This window comes from Argiope bruennichi, chromosome 10 (genome assembly GCF_947563725.1).
Source record: "Argiope bruennichi chromosome 10, qqArgBrue1.1, whole genome shotgun sequence".
Taxonomy (NCBI): Eukaryota; Metazoa; Arthropoda; class Arachnida; order Araneae; family Araneidae; genus Argiope; species Argiope bruennichi.
This window is the reverse complement of record NC_079160.1, coordinates 62,422,190-62,439,267: the sequence shown is the minus strand read 5'-3', so window position 1 is coordinate 62,439,267 and position 17,078 is coordinate 62,422,190. Positions and strand designations below refer to the sequence as shown.

Below are 17,078 nucleotides of genomic sequence, written 5' to 3'. Positions count from 1 at the left end.
TAATCTTTATAATAGAGTGATTATATTTTTTAAAGCATACTCTTTAATAAGAGTGATTCTTCAACTCCACTCTATAAATGAAATCAAAATAAACAAAACCGGGGAATGGAATTTCTGAAGACTGTTGATTTTGTAAGTGAATCTATATTAAATTCGTCTGTACTATCTAATTTAACTAATATTTTTCATTTAAAATAAATTTTTCAAAATTTAATTTAATTTTCAGTGTTCTGAATAAAATTTGATTTTGAATTGAAAATTTTTCATCAATTAATTTTATTCCATTCTGCGATGCCTAGGTGAAAACAATCTTCAAGTTTATTATTATTTATGAGATTGAATAACTTTTTTTTAACTTGGTTTATCAGCGATTTATTCTCTCCTACAGGCATCAAAACTCTTATTACTAGATCTTTTTCTTTTTTCTTTTCGGTCACCACACAGAAAATTTATAATTCTTTCAAAATATTCTGATATGTTAATATTGAACAAGTAAAGCTCTATTCAAATTACAAAACAGACACATCGTTTATGAGGAAGCGAACTCGTTCTCCTCTGATATAACTGTAGTAAGCAAATATTTTTTGAAGTTATTAAAATTTTATCCTTGTCTAGTATTATTCTAATATTTTGACAAAAGTTGTCTTGATTTTTTTTAAATATTTGAACATGAATTTTAAATTAATATGCCTCATTCTTAAATCACGATTGTAGTACAAATATTGTATTGATATTGTAGTGCAAAATTTTTAATCTAAATTATTTAATAATATTTAATTTAGTATATCAAGTGTTTTATTCCCTAATTTCAATAATTTCTCAAAACTGATTTTACTATACTTCTTATCATTATAGCTAAAATAAAAATACTAAGTTATTATAAATATTATCATAATTAAAATAAAATGAAAAAATATTTTGTCCTGTTTTTTCCTGTTATTATGAGATAAAATATAAAAACAGCTTTTTGTCCTTCATATTGAGTAGTTGTTTTTTTTAAAGCTTGATATTAATTTATTTTTTTTCTACAATTTTGTGGTTATTATAGATTATTATTAACGTTTAACTGTAGTAAAAACACATAAAAGTAAACAGTGCTGAATTTTTTAAATAGTTAATACATATCTAAACAGTGTTGCTCTTTTCTATAATATAATTAGATGTATAAAAATGTATGGGTGGATCCTAGCACAGCCCACCTCTTGGCATCTTTTTGAATTCTTGCCAAACGAGTGGCGCTAACGATAATGACAACAAATATTCAATTAGTAGTCAACTTGGCGAGATTTCAAATAAGTTGCCAAGAGGTGGGCCCATCTGGGATTTTACCAAATGTATCATCACTTTTTAAGTTAGAAGTATGTTTTTTTTATGTTAGAAGTATGTTTATGTTAGAAGAAGTAGTATGTTAGAAGTATTGTAGTGCACTGGATTATTAAAAATTAAAAGGAAAAGTATCCTTTAAAATATGGCATAAATTATGAAACATATTCAATGTTACTTAAAAGAACTTCTTTTGACTGACCTCATTGCCTTTTCATATATTATCTGATCAGATGGCAAATGATTGGGTTAGTGGAAGTTAAATTGTTTCCTGTTCCAAACTGAAATTCAAATTTTAGTTTAGCTAATAGATATTGCAAATTTGCAGGACACAATGAAGAAAACTGTTTAATGCTTATTAAATAATAGCATTTTTATACCTATCAAAATTTTAGATTTCAAAATTTTTGAGACCAAGCTATGCATAAAAAATTTTATTGAAATTTTTCATATCCAATAATTTCTGTGAACTAGTTTGTTTTAGTAATATGGCTTATATTTTATAATAAAGACTGATACACAATCTCTTAAAAATTGTTGCAATATCCAAAAAGACAATACAGTCATGATCCTTATTGCTAATCGATTTAAATTATTTTCTTTCCAGCAATTTTATTTGCTAAATTTAATTTCATGATTTTAAATTCACCCAAAAATATGTAAGTTATGCATTTTCACAGATCACTTCAGTATAATATTTTTTAATTACTTGACATGTATTCATATTATGATTTTTCTAATAATAGGATAATTATTTTTACTATCAATTTTTTTACAGCTAATTTTTTCATTCAAATCTTGTACATCTTATTAAATGCTTATTTTAAATATGTAACATAGCTGTCCTTCCTTAAGTCAATATTTTTAGGATTTATATATTTTTTTAGTTATAAATTATTCAATATTTCATATTCAATGAAATTGTAAATATAATTATATATTACTCTAAAAGTTGGAGCATTATTTTTTAATTTTTTATCTTTTTGTCCAGCTTTTTATTATATTTTTATTAATATCTAAGAATGATGGAATATTTTTAATTCTTATTATTTCTTTTATAGATTCCAAGGAATAATCATACAGCATTACCATGATTGAAAATTCAAATTTTGTTACTATTCCATCATTTCTAACTGAAACAGATGGATTTAATAAAAGTATCAAAAGCTTAGTAACATTTCTAAATAAGCCAAAATCATATCAAGAATTTTTATTTCCCAATTCAAGCAATGAAGTAATTGTGCGGGAAATTTCAAGCTCTGGTAAAGAATATTTTTATTTTATTTACAATGAAATGTATTTGATCTGATTTACTAACTGTAAAATTTAAAAGACAATTCCAATTCAAAAAAAATATTTTGCCATGTCGGATTTGTTATTCACGCAATAACAAAATTTTATGATGTTAGACAAAAGAATCTGGTAAATCTAAATTATGATTTGTTAGACGATATAAGTTAAATGCCTGGAAAATAAATCATAAAAAGTAAAGGTCCTTTTAAATACAATAGTTTTTAAAAATTCATGGGAACACCTAAAAATTTTAGTATTTTTCTCTGTTTTATTGGGTTTATTACATAATGTCACGTGCTTGAAGATAATATTTTAGAAATTTTTTGAGCTAAAGATGACAGTAAATAATAAAATTTGATCACTTATTTTAAACTATAAGTTATAAAATTTTTTCTTTTCATTTTTGCAGAAAAGTTACGAGTAGACAAGAGCATATATGTTTGTACATTTTGTCAAGTATTTTCTCCATCTGAATCTGCAATTGTTGCTCACATATTATCAGTGCATAGGACTTCACTACCTTGTGGTACAAGAGCAATAGATTTTGTTTCTCAATTGCAAGCTTTACAAAGTAAGTTCAAGTACTTTATAAAATTTTTCATTTTAAATATTGAGTTCTATTTTTTTACACTACAGGTGCGCTAATATTAATTTTAAAAAATCAATTGTGTTTGTTAAAATATTTGAGACTGTTTAAAACATTGGGCATAACAAACAACGTGCTTGATTTTTTTTTTTTTAATTTACTGTCTGTAATCACAAAATTTTCAATTTTAATAATTGACTGTAGCATTCAGATAGAATTTAATTATTAATTTCTTATTAGTATTACGAATACTTTAATTAAACTCTACTTTTGTTGTAAAAATGATTCTCAGCACTCAATTTTATTTAAAAGAAAGAAATAGCAGAAAATAAAAAAATTATAAAATGAATAATAATATATTTTTCTATAATTTTCTGTTAACTCAAATGTTTTAGCTTTCTTCCTTCCTTTCTTTCTTTCTTTTTTTTTGTATTTGTAAGAAGCAGAATAATTTTCAGATTGATGGAAACATTTAAATTTATTATTAATCAAACCTTTTATTGCTTAATTTTCGTTTCATATTTTCATGTACTTTTTCATTATGTTTATTTAAAGTTCAAATCATAGTTTAGCTTTTGTTGATTATGTAATGTTACATAGATTTGTAATTTAATAATACATTTATTCATGAAAGAAAATGTGAAAATAATTCTTATATGTTAAGATTTTTTAAATGAAACTATTCATTTAAAATATTCCATGATATTGGTGTAAATACAATTGTTTATAATTTATTTTTTTAAATCAGTTTATGGTCATTTAATTGATACAGTACATATTTAAAATATTTTTTTTAAAAATTCAGAAATTTGTGTTATTGTAACATGTTATTTTTTACATTATTTTAACTAAATATGTATTTTAATAATAATTACTTGCAATTGAAAGTTCTGTCTCACAACATCCCTTTTTTGTTGGAATTTTTTTTAATGTCTTGCACGTTTGAGTAAAAAACGTTTTTTTATTATTATTAAAGTAAAAGAATAAGAGTATTATAGATGTTATTTGTGCATAATTATGAATAACTTATTATTCAGAAACTAAATAAAATTTTCAAATATTAGCCCTAACTCATCCCCTTTAATCAAACTTACCTATAAAATATCTAATTAATTATTTTTTATTCCTTACAGATGAGAATGAAAAGGAAAGGAAAAACAAAGGAGGCCGACCAAGAAAAAAATCAAGGTGAGGTTTTTTTGTTACTAATTTAATTACTTCAAATTAAGAAATTAAATTTTAAATATTCCGATCAGGTAAATTCAAATTAATTCAGTGGTGTATCCTGTACTATTGATTATTAAATAATTTTGAGTTAAACATTCATATAAATTTTCATTGAATTTTAATTTTTTTATTCTTTTTTTATTATTCCTGATTTTCACTTCTTTGAAATATATATTTTTGGTAATTTGGATAACAAACAGATAATTTTTCACCCCTACAGTTCAAATGTAGTTCAAGAAAAAGAACTAGACACTGAACCTGTTCAGGGCCCTGATGGCTTATACCAATGTCAAAAATGTCATCGGCATTTCAAAAAACCTCGGCAACTTAACAGGCATGTTTGTCATGAAATCACAGCAGAAGTAAAGGAATATTTCTTTTAAACTAATCTACATTTATGATTATTTTTTTAAATCTTATTTTAAATTTGTGTATTAATCCATTTAAAAAAAATTGGTGTCCAAATAAATTATATGCTTTTTGATTAATTTTTATGCCAACTATTAATACTCTATATCAGTTGAATTATTCAACTTAATTAATACATCATGGAATCTTGTCATTATCAGAAATGGTTGAATTGAGGGCTTTTATTATTTAGGCAGTCTTAATTATATCGGACAATTTACTTGGAAACATTTATTAAACAAATTGATTCATATTGTCTTTCCATGGTTGCTCTAAATTCATTGATTGTATCTAGTCTACAATTATAAACGTTATATTTCAGGTAATCTTACAAAAAGAAGATCATTCAATAAAGTATATGTTGGAGAACTCATTGCTATATTTTCACTCTAATTGCTTGTACACCAAAATCATATAATAATAATAATGGACAGGTACTTTATCTTTCTAGAAGTATAATTCTTCATTCACAAAAATCTCTTAGATGTGTGAGATAATTCTCACTTATTGCTATAAGATACTCACCTAATTTTCACCTGTCATGATATTCTCAAAGAAATATCCATTTCTACAAACTAGACAGCATAATAACTTGTGAAACTCTAATGGTGGTGTTCCTGTATCAAAAATAATTATCTAAAATCTGATTCCCCTTGTAAAAATTATTACTGTGTCTTAATCATATAAAACATTTATTATTTAATTTCTGTATTTACATAAATAATTTGATAAAATTCTTATTTGTAATTAATAACCAGTCAGAGAGTGTATATATTTTTGGATTCCATCTTGTATAAATTGATATACTGATTTTATAAAAACAAACACAAAAGAATATTAACTTATTAATTGGCTCTGATTATATTCAAGGTTACATTTTCTTTTTACAGAATTTCTCAAGTGAATCAGCAGCTGATTCTGATTGTACTTCTGATTTTCAAACATTCATGGATATTGAGCCAACTCCATGGCTTAGGAGACCGAAGCACAATAATAAATCAAACGTAAAAAAGTCTAAAGATTTTATTCAATCACCAGGTGATGAAATATTATGTAAGTTGGATATTTATTTATTTTCACTTAACTTGCAAAACTGTTATGGTATGGTATAAATTATTTTAAAGATCAATATCACTCTCCTGGAAGCGTGAATTCGGTGATTACTTCTTTACATTTGATTCCAGTTATTTAATTGTAGTTGTATCCAAGTATAGGCAATAATAATGAAAATTTTACTGAAACATCTCAGTATTTTTTTCTTTACAAAATATCAATTGTTAGTTTTTAAATTAATTGTAATTTGTTGCTCCATTCTCTTTATTTGCTTTTTTTAACGTTTCATTTAAATACTTAGAAAAAATTTTAATCACAACAGCATTTTTTTTTTTTTTTTCTTTTAATAATATTTGTTCCTATTAAATAAAAAGAATTAATTTTAGTTTAACTTAAATTTATACGATCATTGACCACTGTAAAATAAAAAAAATCTCATCAGTCTGATATCAAGAGCACATGCATACATCCTTTGAGACAGTTAACAGAATGGGACAATTGGTAGCAATTTACCATTGCCCATTTTTGCATTTTATTTGCCCATGCTTATGTTTTTTTAACTATATTATCAGTCATTAAATTAATTTTTTTTGACTGTGACTAACATTTGTCTGATTGTAAGTAGAGTCATAGTAGCAGGAACTTATTGAAATAATAAGTAAATGAGCTATGTTTTGATAATCCTTATTAGATAAGTTTTATGCTGAATTAAAAAATTATATTATTATGTTAATAACATATAACCTTTTGTTTTATTACATCAGTATTATTTAGGGGGTTATATTTCAAAAAAAATTATTTAATTTTTAAAGAGGCACAGAAAGAAGAGGAAAAACAACTTAATATGGAATATTTTTACAAATTATCTTCATTCAGATGGTTAATTATGTAAAAGAAATATTTTTAGATAATTTTCATTTTCTAACCAGTTGTTTAAATACTATGTATTGATCATATTGTGATTGCTATTAGAATTTTTTTAATTCCTATATACATATTACTTCTCGGATTTCTACTATTATTCTGAATATTTTATTACTATCAGTTACTCTGTATGCATAGACTGCATCTCATTTATATATTTATTTTGAAATGAGTTATGTATTGCCCTAATTAATTTAAGTAATTAAATTTGCTATAAAATATTAACTGTTACAATTTTTTTGGAAACTATAAGAAATCTATTCATGGATATTTTTTTCTGTAAATATATATTTCTATTCTGTTTTTACTCTTTCTTCCTCTAGATGACTCAGGTTTGTCTAAGTCTGAAAATGCAAGAGATAAAACAAAAATTTACTGGAGAGATGATCCAAATTATGTGCAGCTTTTTGAAAATGATGCTGAAAGATACGCATTTGAAGAGCATTTAAAGTCAATTGATTACAGTTGTGTTGACAGCCTGTTTGCTAAAGTACAAAATAAAAGCAAGAGCTTCAAGAAAGAAAATAAATCTTCTAATATCACATTATATTCTTGTATTATTTGCCTAAAAGTTAGTGTTTTATTTTTTTACTTTATCTGAAAATCTGAATTTCATAAAATTTAAAGTGTCCCAAAATATATTACACTTGTTCTTTAAATGCAAGCTACTAGCCTGAATTTAAAGTTTTGTAATTCAAATTAATGCAGATAGAGAATCTTGGTAATTGTCTGAAGTGGTTGAAATATTATTGTTCAAAAATTGTGTTATCAGCACTGTACATCATTGAGTTGTCATTTTCAGAAACCAATTACAACTTTTCAGAACAAATTATTGCTGTAATAAGTGTCAACAAGATAATGATTCCATTGTCGGCATTATTTATTTATTCTGATTTTGATTTATTTTTAATAACTCAAGATTCTTAATAAATTCTTTCACTGATTTCTTAAATAAATTTTACAGGTAATACAGATAACTGTTTTATATAATTTCACCAGTTTTAAACTTTGTACCATTAGACATAAAATTATTTTTTATATTTTTTTTACTTCACTTAATTCATTTCACATTTGTAGATATAAAATTTTAAATCATCTTTGTACTCACTTCTTGATTTGCTAAAGAGATGGAATTTTCTATAAGTGACACTTCCAGTTACGGTACATTATTTTAATTTCTGAAAATTATGTAGTTATTAATTAAATTTTGGCTTATCTGTGAGAAGCACCATATGGCAGCAAAATTGAAAAAAACTGATCTTAGGGTTCCATAAATTTTATTCAGTATATTTTGTGTTTAATTATAAAATATATTGAAGGTTAAAAAAAAAGAGAAAACAATAAAAAATAAAGAAGATTTGAGAGAACAGTTTTATTAGTCTATTAAAAAGTAAGAAATAATTTTTTTATCAAAATATAGAAATCAGAAGTTTTAAATTTTGGATTATAAAAAATTAAGCTACAGTATAAGTAATATAAAGGATGCATATAAAGGAATTCTTAAACCTTCATTAAAATTTGAAATAATACACAACATCTTAAAGGTGATTAAAATTATAATTTTCATAGATATCTGTCAAAATTTCATAATTTATCATTTTATTTTGGCATCCAATTTTTTGATTATATATATATGTTGCCATTAAAGTGTGAAATCTGTTATTTCATAGAATAATTAGGTGTTCCAGGAAATAACTAGTCAAGTCTGATAAAGTAAATAAAATTATTGAATTCTACTATTTAACTGGTATTCTATAGAATAACGATTACTTGATGGTTAAAGTATAAAATATGGCACTTGAAAGCTCTTTGAACTGGTTCTAGCTGCTTTTAGACAGTTTTGAACCACTTACAGCTGCTTTGCAATGATGTGTGTGCGTAAGCTTCATTCTGTAGCTTTTAGATGTAGAATTTAGATGGTGTATTTAAGTTAGCATTTTACATTTTGGATTATTAAAAGATATATTTGCAACCTGTTTTCAAGCAATGACTTCTGCAGGAATCAGAGAACAGCCTGTAAATAAGAAAGATTTACTATAAGAAAGATTTGAATCTTTATTAAATAAACATGGGACAAAAAAAAAAGCAGTGCTGTATTTACTTCTGAAAATTTATTAACTTTGATAACAGTAAAAAGTGCTAAAATAACACAGAAAGAAGTACCACATGACTATTGGTTACTCCAGCATTATGATATACTTGAAGTGCAAGGAGTAGAAAAGTTTATAATGAATTAATTTATAAAATACTTTGAAATTGTTTATTTTTCACTTTAACGGTCTATCATTAGATATTTCATAGAATAACTTGGTAAAGTATGAAATTTTTCATCTATTATAAACTTTAACTGACTTGTCTAGTTATTTCATGAAATAGCTGAATTATGCACTTTAATGATGACATATATATATATCACTTGTTAATATTCTGATGAAAGTTCATTTAAATCTGTGCTGTTATTGTTAATTTATTCATTACTTTTCGCCAAGATGTTATGATACAATCGTTAATGGTAAATGATACAACTATAGATTTCTTTTTTCTTTATTATATTCTTTTCATGTTTTTATTTTAGATGAAAATAATTAAATACATTTTTTTTTCAGGAATTTCATTCACTTTCACATATAAGAATGCATTGCCTCACTCATACTGATGTAAAACCATTTACCTGTCCAAAGTGCCCATATCGTTCAAATACTAAAGGCAGTTTGTATACGCATATGAGAAATCATACAGGAAAACTCTTTTATTGCTCAAAGTGTTCTTTCAAGTCTAATAAAAGATCTCATTTACTTGAACATGAAGTAAGTGTAAATTCCATACTTAAAAAGATTTTTTTTTTCCTACATTGTGAGTTTTATAAACATAAATTGGCTGAAAAAAGTGTGTGCTGTGGTTAGTAGTTTTATTTATTTAATTATTGATTGGTAATATTTTTATTTAGCTAATTTTTGTTTCCTCAAGTATATGTTGTTTAATATTCTCTTCAAACGAAAAAAAAATTTAATTTTGAATATATTGTTTAGTTATAGTTATCCAATGAAACCCAAAATGAATTTTTCAAGTATTAATTTGCATTTTTAAAATTATTCTGACAATACTTAAAAAAAAAAAAAAATTCCTTAAAACACATCATAAAAATTTTGCTTATATTTACTTCACAGAAATATGATTTATGGTCACCTATGTATGGAATTCTTTCAGCCTAAAAAAATGTAAAGATATTTGTCAATCAAAGCAAATTATGGCATTTTAAATTTCAATATGTAAAATAATTCTTTAAAAATTAATTATTTACTGAATGTTTGCTAAATTTTTGTTCTTTTGTTTGTTTTGCAATAATTAAGAGATTTCAAATATGGATTATTCTACTTTGTTGAGGAATATATAGTCAAAATAGTTCCAAAAATGATTTTTTTTAATTACAAGAACATCTGAACTAAAAACTAATTGCCTAAATTGATCGATATTTTTTAGGTTTATTTGTGTATTGAGTATAATTTTTTAATACATTTTTATTTGTAAGTATTTGGTGTTTGCACAATTTTTACAAGAAGAGGAGAATTTGAAATCCACAAATTATCAATAATATAAACTGCAATAGTGTAGTATAGTACACTATTTACCAATAATTTTTTTTTCCCCTCATGCAAATTAGGATATCTGTAGTCCTGATTTACATCATGTCTTCTGTACTTAAATATCGTGTAAGAAATAGCATTGGCATTAGTTGCATGCAAGATGCCATGAAATTCAGAGCTGTCTGACTTTGAGAAAAGCATAGTTGTCAAATATCAAAGAAATGCAGATCCTTGTCTAACATATATAGTGAGTAAAATATTCCAAATTTGATGGTGCTTTTTCTAATTGGGAAGTGGAAGGTGAATTGTGAGTGTTGGAATGTGCTTCAAGCCAGCAGACCCACAAAACTAAGAGAGATAGACCAAAAAGTGTTGTCCAAAGAAATTCAGAAAAACTGCAGTAAACCAATGGCGCATATGTTCCAAGAGTTCCAATAAGCATCCAGGACTGTTGTTTTGATAAATACCATCCACAAAGAAGAACATTTGCTTGGTTTCTATGGTTGTACTGTTGCCCATAAGCCTTTGATTAAAAAATCCAACAGCACTGCTTTGTTGAGGTGATACAAGAAGCTGGTTGAAGCTGGACTGTAGATGAGCAGAAACAGATTTTCTGGAATGATAAATCAAGGTTCAATCTCTGCCAATCAGATGGCAGAGTCTGTATGCCTAGTCTGTATGTAAGTATGCCTAGAGAATGCCTGTTGCCAGAATGCATTGTGCTTATAGTAAAGTTTGGTGGAAGTGAAATTATGGTCTGGGGATGTGTCTTGTGGTATGAACTGGGACTCTTGATCCCAATTCATGGTAATCTCAACGCTGACTCCTACTCTACTATTCTAGACAAAAATGTGGCAATTTTATGGGTTGGACCATTGTTATTTCCGGGATGACAATGCAATTTCTCATATTGTAAGATCCGCCATGGATTGATATGGTGACAATGAGGTGAACCTACTGGCCTGGCCTGCCCAGAGTCTAGACCTGAATCCTATAGAAAACCTCTGGGATGAGTTGGATAGCCAAATTAAGGGGTGCAGCAACCGCCCCAAATCGGTGAAAGAATTTGCATGTCTTTTTCAAGCTGAGTGGAAGAAAATACCACTGTCAGTCATCCAAACACTGGTGGAAAGCATGTCCTAGAAGATTAAGGCTGTAATTGCCTCAGGTGGAGGCTCTACCAACTATTGAATAAGAATAAATTGTGTTTATCTCATGCATCACAGGTGTTCAATTACTTATTGGTAGATAGTGTATTTGTCTTTATTCTAATACATTCTATTCATTTTCTTTAATTAGAATACTTTTTAACTTTTCCTGATTCTGTGAAGTGCAATATAGTATTTTTAGTTTATGTTTGTTTAGATTCACTAATTTCCTTTTTATGTACAATTTTTGTGTTTCAGGAAACCCATTCATCTATTATGCAGCTGTGTAAGTTATGCAAAAATACATATAAAACAGTAAAGTCTCTAATTGCTCATGTGCTGAGGTATCATAGTAATCCCAGAGGAAAGAAATATGTCAAATTTCTATCTGGAAAATCATCTAAAGACTCATTTGTAAAATGTGACGTTTGTCAAAAGAAATTCAAAAATCAAACTTCCTTTTCTACTCATACTCATACTATAGTTTCTACTCCTACAATAGTAGATGATTCTCATGGAAGTATTCAAGCCACTTCTGCAACAATAGACTATGAAAATATTCAAAACACTTCTGCTACAATAGACCACTCTGAAGAAAGTTTTCAAAACACTCCATCTTGTGTTGTCAGTGAAGAACCATTATCATCCATGCCAGATAACAATATAGAGTATACAAATGAAATGCAGACCTTGAAAGATCCTCTTGATGAAATAGTTTTGAATGATTTGCTGCAGCAGAAAAATTCAGAAATATATCAGAATGTGCTTCAACAAAGCTCAAACTCTCATATTCAGCCAGAATCTGAAGATCTGTCTAATGCTTTTATTGTAGATTCTGCATCAAGGGAGTTATCACAACTTGATGTTGATAATCAGTTCCAAACATCAAACACCGTCCTAGAAGAATGCGAGAAAACACTTGGTATTGATTTAATAAAAGAATGTTTAAAAGACTCAAATTTTGCTGACCAAGTCATGGCAGAGACTTGTGCTCTGTCTTCTAAATTATCAAATGACCCTGAGTCATTTGGTCTTCATGAAATCCAAATGGATTATCCAAATGAATCTGCCATTTCTCCTAGCATTGCTGGAAGTGGTAATTTAGGCAAAAACTTATCTCATATTGATTCTGAACTTAAGAATGATTCTGCTGATTTTGTTTCAGCAGAGCCAAAATCAGTTGAAACAAAATTGTTTGAAAGGTGCCATCAAACTCCTGCTTATGTATGTTGTGTTTGTTCAGCTATTTATGTATGTCCAGCAACTCTGAAAATACATTTAAAAGAACATGTTAATACAAGTAGTTCACTTATTGAACAAAACAACGATGACATAATGCAAGCAAAACTGTCTGAAGCTGATGCAACTATAGATAGTGTTTGTAAAATGTTGGAAGGTGAGTATACATTTATGTATGCTTTTATTTTGTAATATTTTATTTTATGTTTGAAAAAAGTGTATGCATTTTTTTTTCTTTGTCAACTTTCCACCATTTTATAAGATTAATTAAAAAGGCAATTCTTTAAATTTTGAAATGGGATAAAATTTATTTTTATGCAATAATAGTTTCAGAAATTATTGTATAAAAATGCCAAAATTGAATTTAATTTTTGATTAATTAAAATTTCCAAAAAAATTGTAGCAACATGTACATTTTTATTCTCTGAGGTAAATGTGTATCAAATTTGGTAGCTGTGATTCGTATGGTTGGGACTGCGGAATATCAATGCAGAGACAAATAAAACACACGCACATTCAGTTTTATTATTAACTAGCTGCCTTTGGCGACCAGCCAGGTCGACAGTATTACCGCTCTCTACAATTTTCAATTAAATATTTTAAGTAACTGGTCTCTTAATAGATTCTCAAACAAAACATTTTTAATCTTCAAATTTTGATAGTCATACCAAACTTATACTGTTGTTTAGATCGTTTCGTTCAATTTACTATATATATTTTCCTAATGTGTTGTCATTTCCGTATAAAACTTCAACTTTAATTTAAAGTGGAAATGCTAAAATTGCAATTAGTATAAAGATATTTTTTAATGAAACCAAGCTTTTTATTTTATTTATCATTTTTATTGTTATTGAATATGAGTATTGCAAACAGAATCGCTCGGTATTTAAGTCTTATGTGAACTACAAAATATTTTTCATAATTTATGTAATATCTCAAACTGCAACAAAAATTTCTCAGATTCAGCATAAAATTCAGTTTTTAGTTTTTCTTTCAAAAGGATTGAAATGAAATCAATAATAATATTTTGTTCCGGCCTATAAATATATTTCAAAAATTATGAAGTCTTAATTTAATGTAAGGTATCATATTCTGAGAAATATTCTAGACACACCGAATTTTAAATAAATGAATGAATGTTTCTATTTTCCATGATCAACTAAGACTTATTTATAAAGTTTTGAATGTTAAAAATTTAGAAAAACTCAACATTTTCATAATCTTAGGCCAATTAATCTTGAGAAACCTGCGTACTGATTGGCGTATTTTCTTTGAAACCATCGATGGAAAATCTAAAATTATCCTTTTTTTTATTGAATAGTGACATTCAAATTTTCATAAATCAGTCAGTTTAAGTGATTGATTTAGTTTATTGAAAATTAACTCTTTTTATTTAAAATATTAGTGTTTCAAGAACATTTTGTTATTCGTGATTTCCACAGCAGAAGCTTTATGTAAAATCAAAAATTCGTTATTTATTAGAGCATTTATTGAATCAAGTTACGTAAAATAAAATCATTTTCCATTTAGACCATTTTAGCAGATCTGTGTCTTACTAAAGGTTTACAAATTAGCTGTTTGGCCCTGATTTGAATGGATATCCTGTTCTATTAAACAAAACTTGCCTTAAAATAAAACTGATTTATTGGATTAATAATATAGAGAGTGTAAAAGATCATAAAATAATTTTTATTGAATTTATTTTAAAAAAAAAATAATATTTCATATTTGTTTCATTTCCTACAGACACGTGCCGGAAATTATATTTTTGCAGATTTCATTTCCAAAAAGATTTAATTTATTTTTAGTTGGAGCTTTAGTCAATGTGATGGCAACACTTTGAAAAAAGCTAATTTTTTCCCATGAATGCAAAACGTGCTCGTGCGGCTTAAATTTTATTTTTATTTTGTACGAAAAAATTGTTGAAAAATATAGTAAAAATATTTATTTAAAAATTGATTAAAAATAGAAATTTAATTTTAAGGTTAAAACATTGGTATCATTTAAAAGATAAATTTTTGATCTTTAACTTCATGTAAAAATCTTTTTTGGTGCGGTAATATTTTCGGAAGTTATAGCAGAAACACGCCAAAATTTCGCTTAATTTTTAAATAAATAAAATTCTAATTAAAAATTCGAAAAAAATAACCCCCAGGTGCACATTCCCGGCCTCCAAGGTATACATGTGCCAAATTTGGTAGCTGTAGGTTGAATAGTCTGGCCTGTAGAGCACCAACACACACACACACATTGAGCTTTATTATAAGTATAGATAGATATACTTCGGCCAAATTTAAATGTTATTGAATTCTATTCTGCTCAACTCATTACTCAAATATTCAGTACATGCATTTTTTATGGCTTATTTCTGCTTGTTTAAGTTCATTAATTTAGAATTTCTTAATTAATTGTAAAATGTCTTTTTTTTTTAGTTGAAAATTCATCTTGGATATTCTGAATTAGCCTAAATTTCACTTAAATTGTTCTAGTGTCATTTTTTGAACATAGCATTTTTGAAATTGAAAATTGGGTTCATCCTTCTCATCTATTTTATAGTTAGGCAAAGAAAATTCAAATATAATGTGGAAGAATAACAAATGAGAGCAATCTTATGACAAATAATAATTCAGTAATAATTTTTGCATGCTTACAAAACACGTTGTCTAAGTAAATTATATTGTAAGAGCTTAAAAGTTGTTTTAATTTGTTATAATTTATTTGCAGATTCTGATAATGAAAAAGAACTGGAGAAATTATATGTTAACTCATTGGACCTAATGTACTATTTACCAGAAGTCAGTGTTTTACTTGAAAATGATTCAAAATTTATTGATGCAGTCCTCAATGACTTTTCCAATTTTCCTATGTCTGATAAATATGATGAATCAGAATTTACAAGTGAAATGTAAAGAAGTATTTTGATACTGATTATTATGGAGCTTACTTTTATGGATCAAGGTATCTGAAAATTCTTATGCTTTTATATAATGATGAGATGTTTAATGTGTTTGCACAAATACATTTTTAAAAAATCAGGATTCATTTTTTTTTAAATTAGTAAAATATCAATGTCTGATTGATACTATTTGCAGCTGAATATCAATAATAAGTTATTTTAAGGAAGTCTTTGTAAATATGACAACTAAGAATAATTTATTATTATTATTATTTTACTAATAATCAGATCTTGGTTTTTGGAAAGTTCCTTTATTGTCAATTACTTCTGGCTATTTTTTTTTTTCAGTTTTATTTTATGTTCTGCACAAAATCAATATACCGAAGGACATAATTTAATCTTTATTTTTAAATTATAAGACATTGATTTTTATACTAAATACAGTTGAAATTTTTTAATTACCTTTGAAGTTACAGAATATTTTGAATTGTTTTTCAGTAAATTTAAAACTTTTACTTAATACTTAATATATTTAGTACTTCAATTTCAAGAAAATATATGAAGTGGCTTAGTATTGAAAGAAGAGATTTTATGCATTTTTTAAAAATCACATCATGTGATCGTTATAGCTTTCCATTATAATTTAAAGTTGAATATCACAGTTGTTGATTTTCCATTTTTACTATTATTTTCATGTAGCACTATTCAAGAATCATTTCTCCCCTTTATTTAAAGAAAGAAATTTAAGTATCATATATATATATATATATATATATTAATAAAAAAATCTTTGAATATAGCATCTTGTATTCTGTTTAAAATATTAATCTCATTTATCTGTAAACATTCGACTTTTTTCATAACATAATTATCATGCGAATTAAATAATTCAGTTGAGAATTTTCTGTATCATTTCTTTTTATATCTAGTCATTTAATTGTATGTATTTTATACTTGTTTTCTTTTTGAAATAAACATTTCAGTAATATAAAGGTGGTTTCAATATAATTATTAATTTACCAAAAAAATCATCTATTTAGTAAGATATTTAATCAGTTGCTAATGCAATATAAATTTCATCATAAAAATATTTGATTTTTCTTAAATTAATTATTCCTTGAAAAATTCAGTGAATTTGTGTTATTTTTCTGCTTCAAATATTTATTTAAAGAGCTGTTATCGTTATCCATCTACATGAATACATATTTTTTCCATTATGCAACGTAGTCATAAAAAAAATACCATTCAAATAAAATACAGATAACAGTAGATGTTTAACTGTTATTATTCTACAAAAATTACATAGTTTCTTAAAAGTTTTTTTTTTCGTTCAGTTTTATTTTATTTTCTATATTATCATTTATTATATGCTTCTCATAGAAAATTCACTTGAATAT

General features: G+C 25.9%; 1 protein-coding gene across 1 annotated transcript; it reads left to right on the top strand.

The window, feature by feature from the left end:
- Positions 1-66: 66 nt before the first annotated feature.
- On the top strand, positions 67-16,396 carry LOC129988703 (zinc finger and BTB domain-containing protein 17-like). The gene is made up of 10 exons (XM_056096975.1): positions 67-132; positions 2,385-2,585; positions 3,026-3,187; positions 4,336-4,390; positions 4,650-4,791; positions 5,728-5,890; positions 7,138-7,385; positions 9,421-9,621; positions 11,805-12,942; positions 15,510-16,396. Exons 2-10 carry the CDS (start codon positions 2,414-2,416, stop codon positions 15,692-15,694), a joined length of 2,466 nt encoding a protein of 821 aa, XP_055952950.1. The 5' UTR covers positions 67-132; positions 2,385-2,413; the 3' UTR covers positions 15,695-16,396.
- The last annotated feature ends 682 nt before the right edge of the window (positions 16,397-17,078 follow it).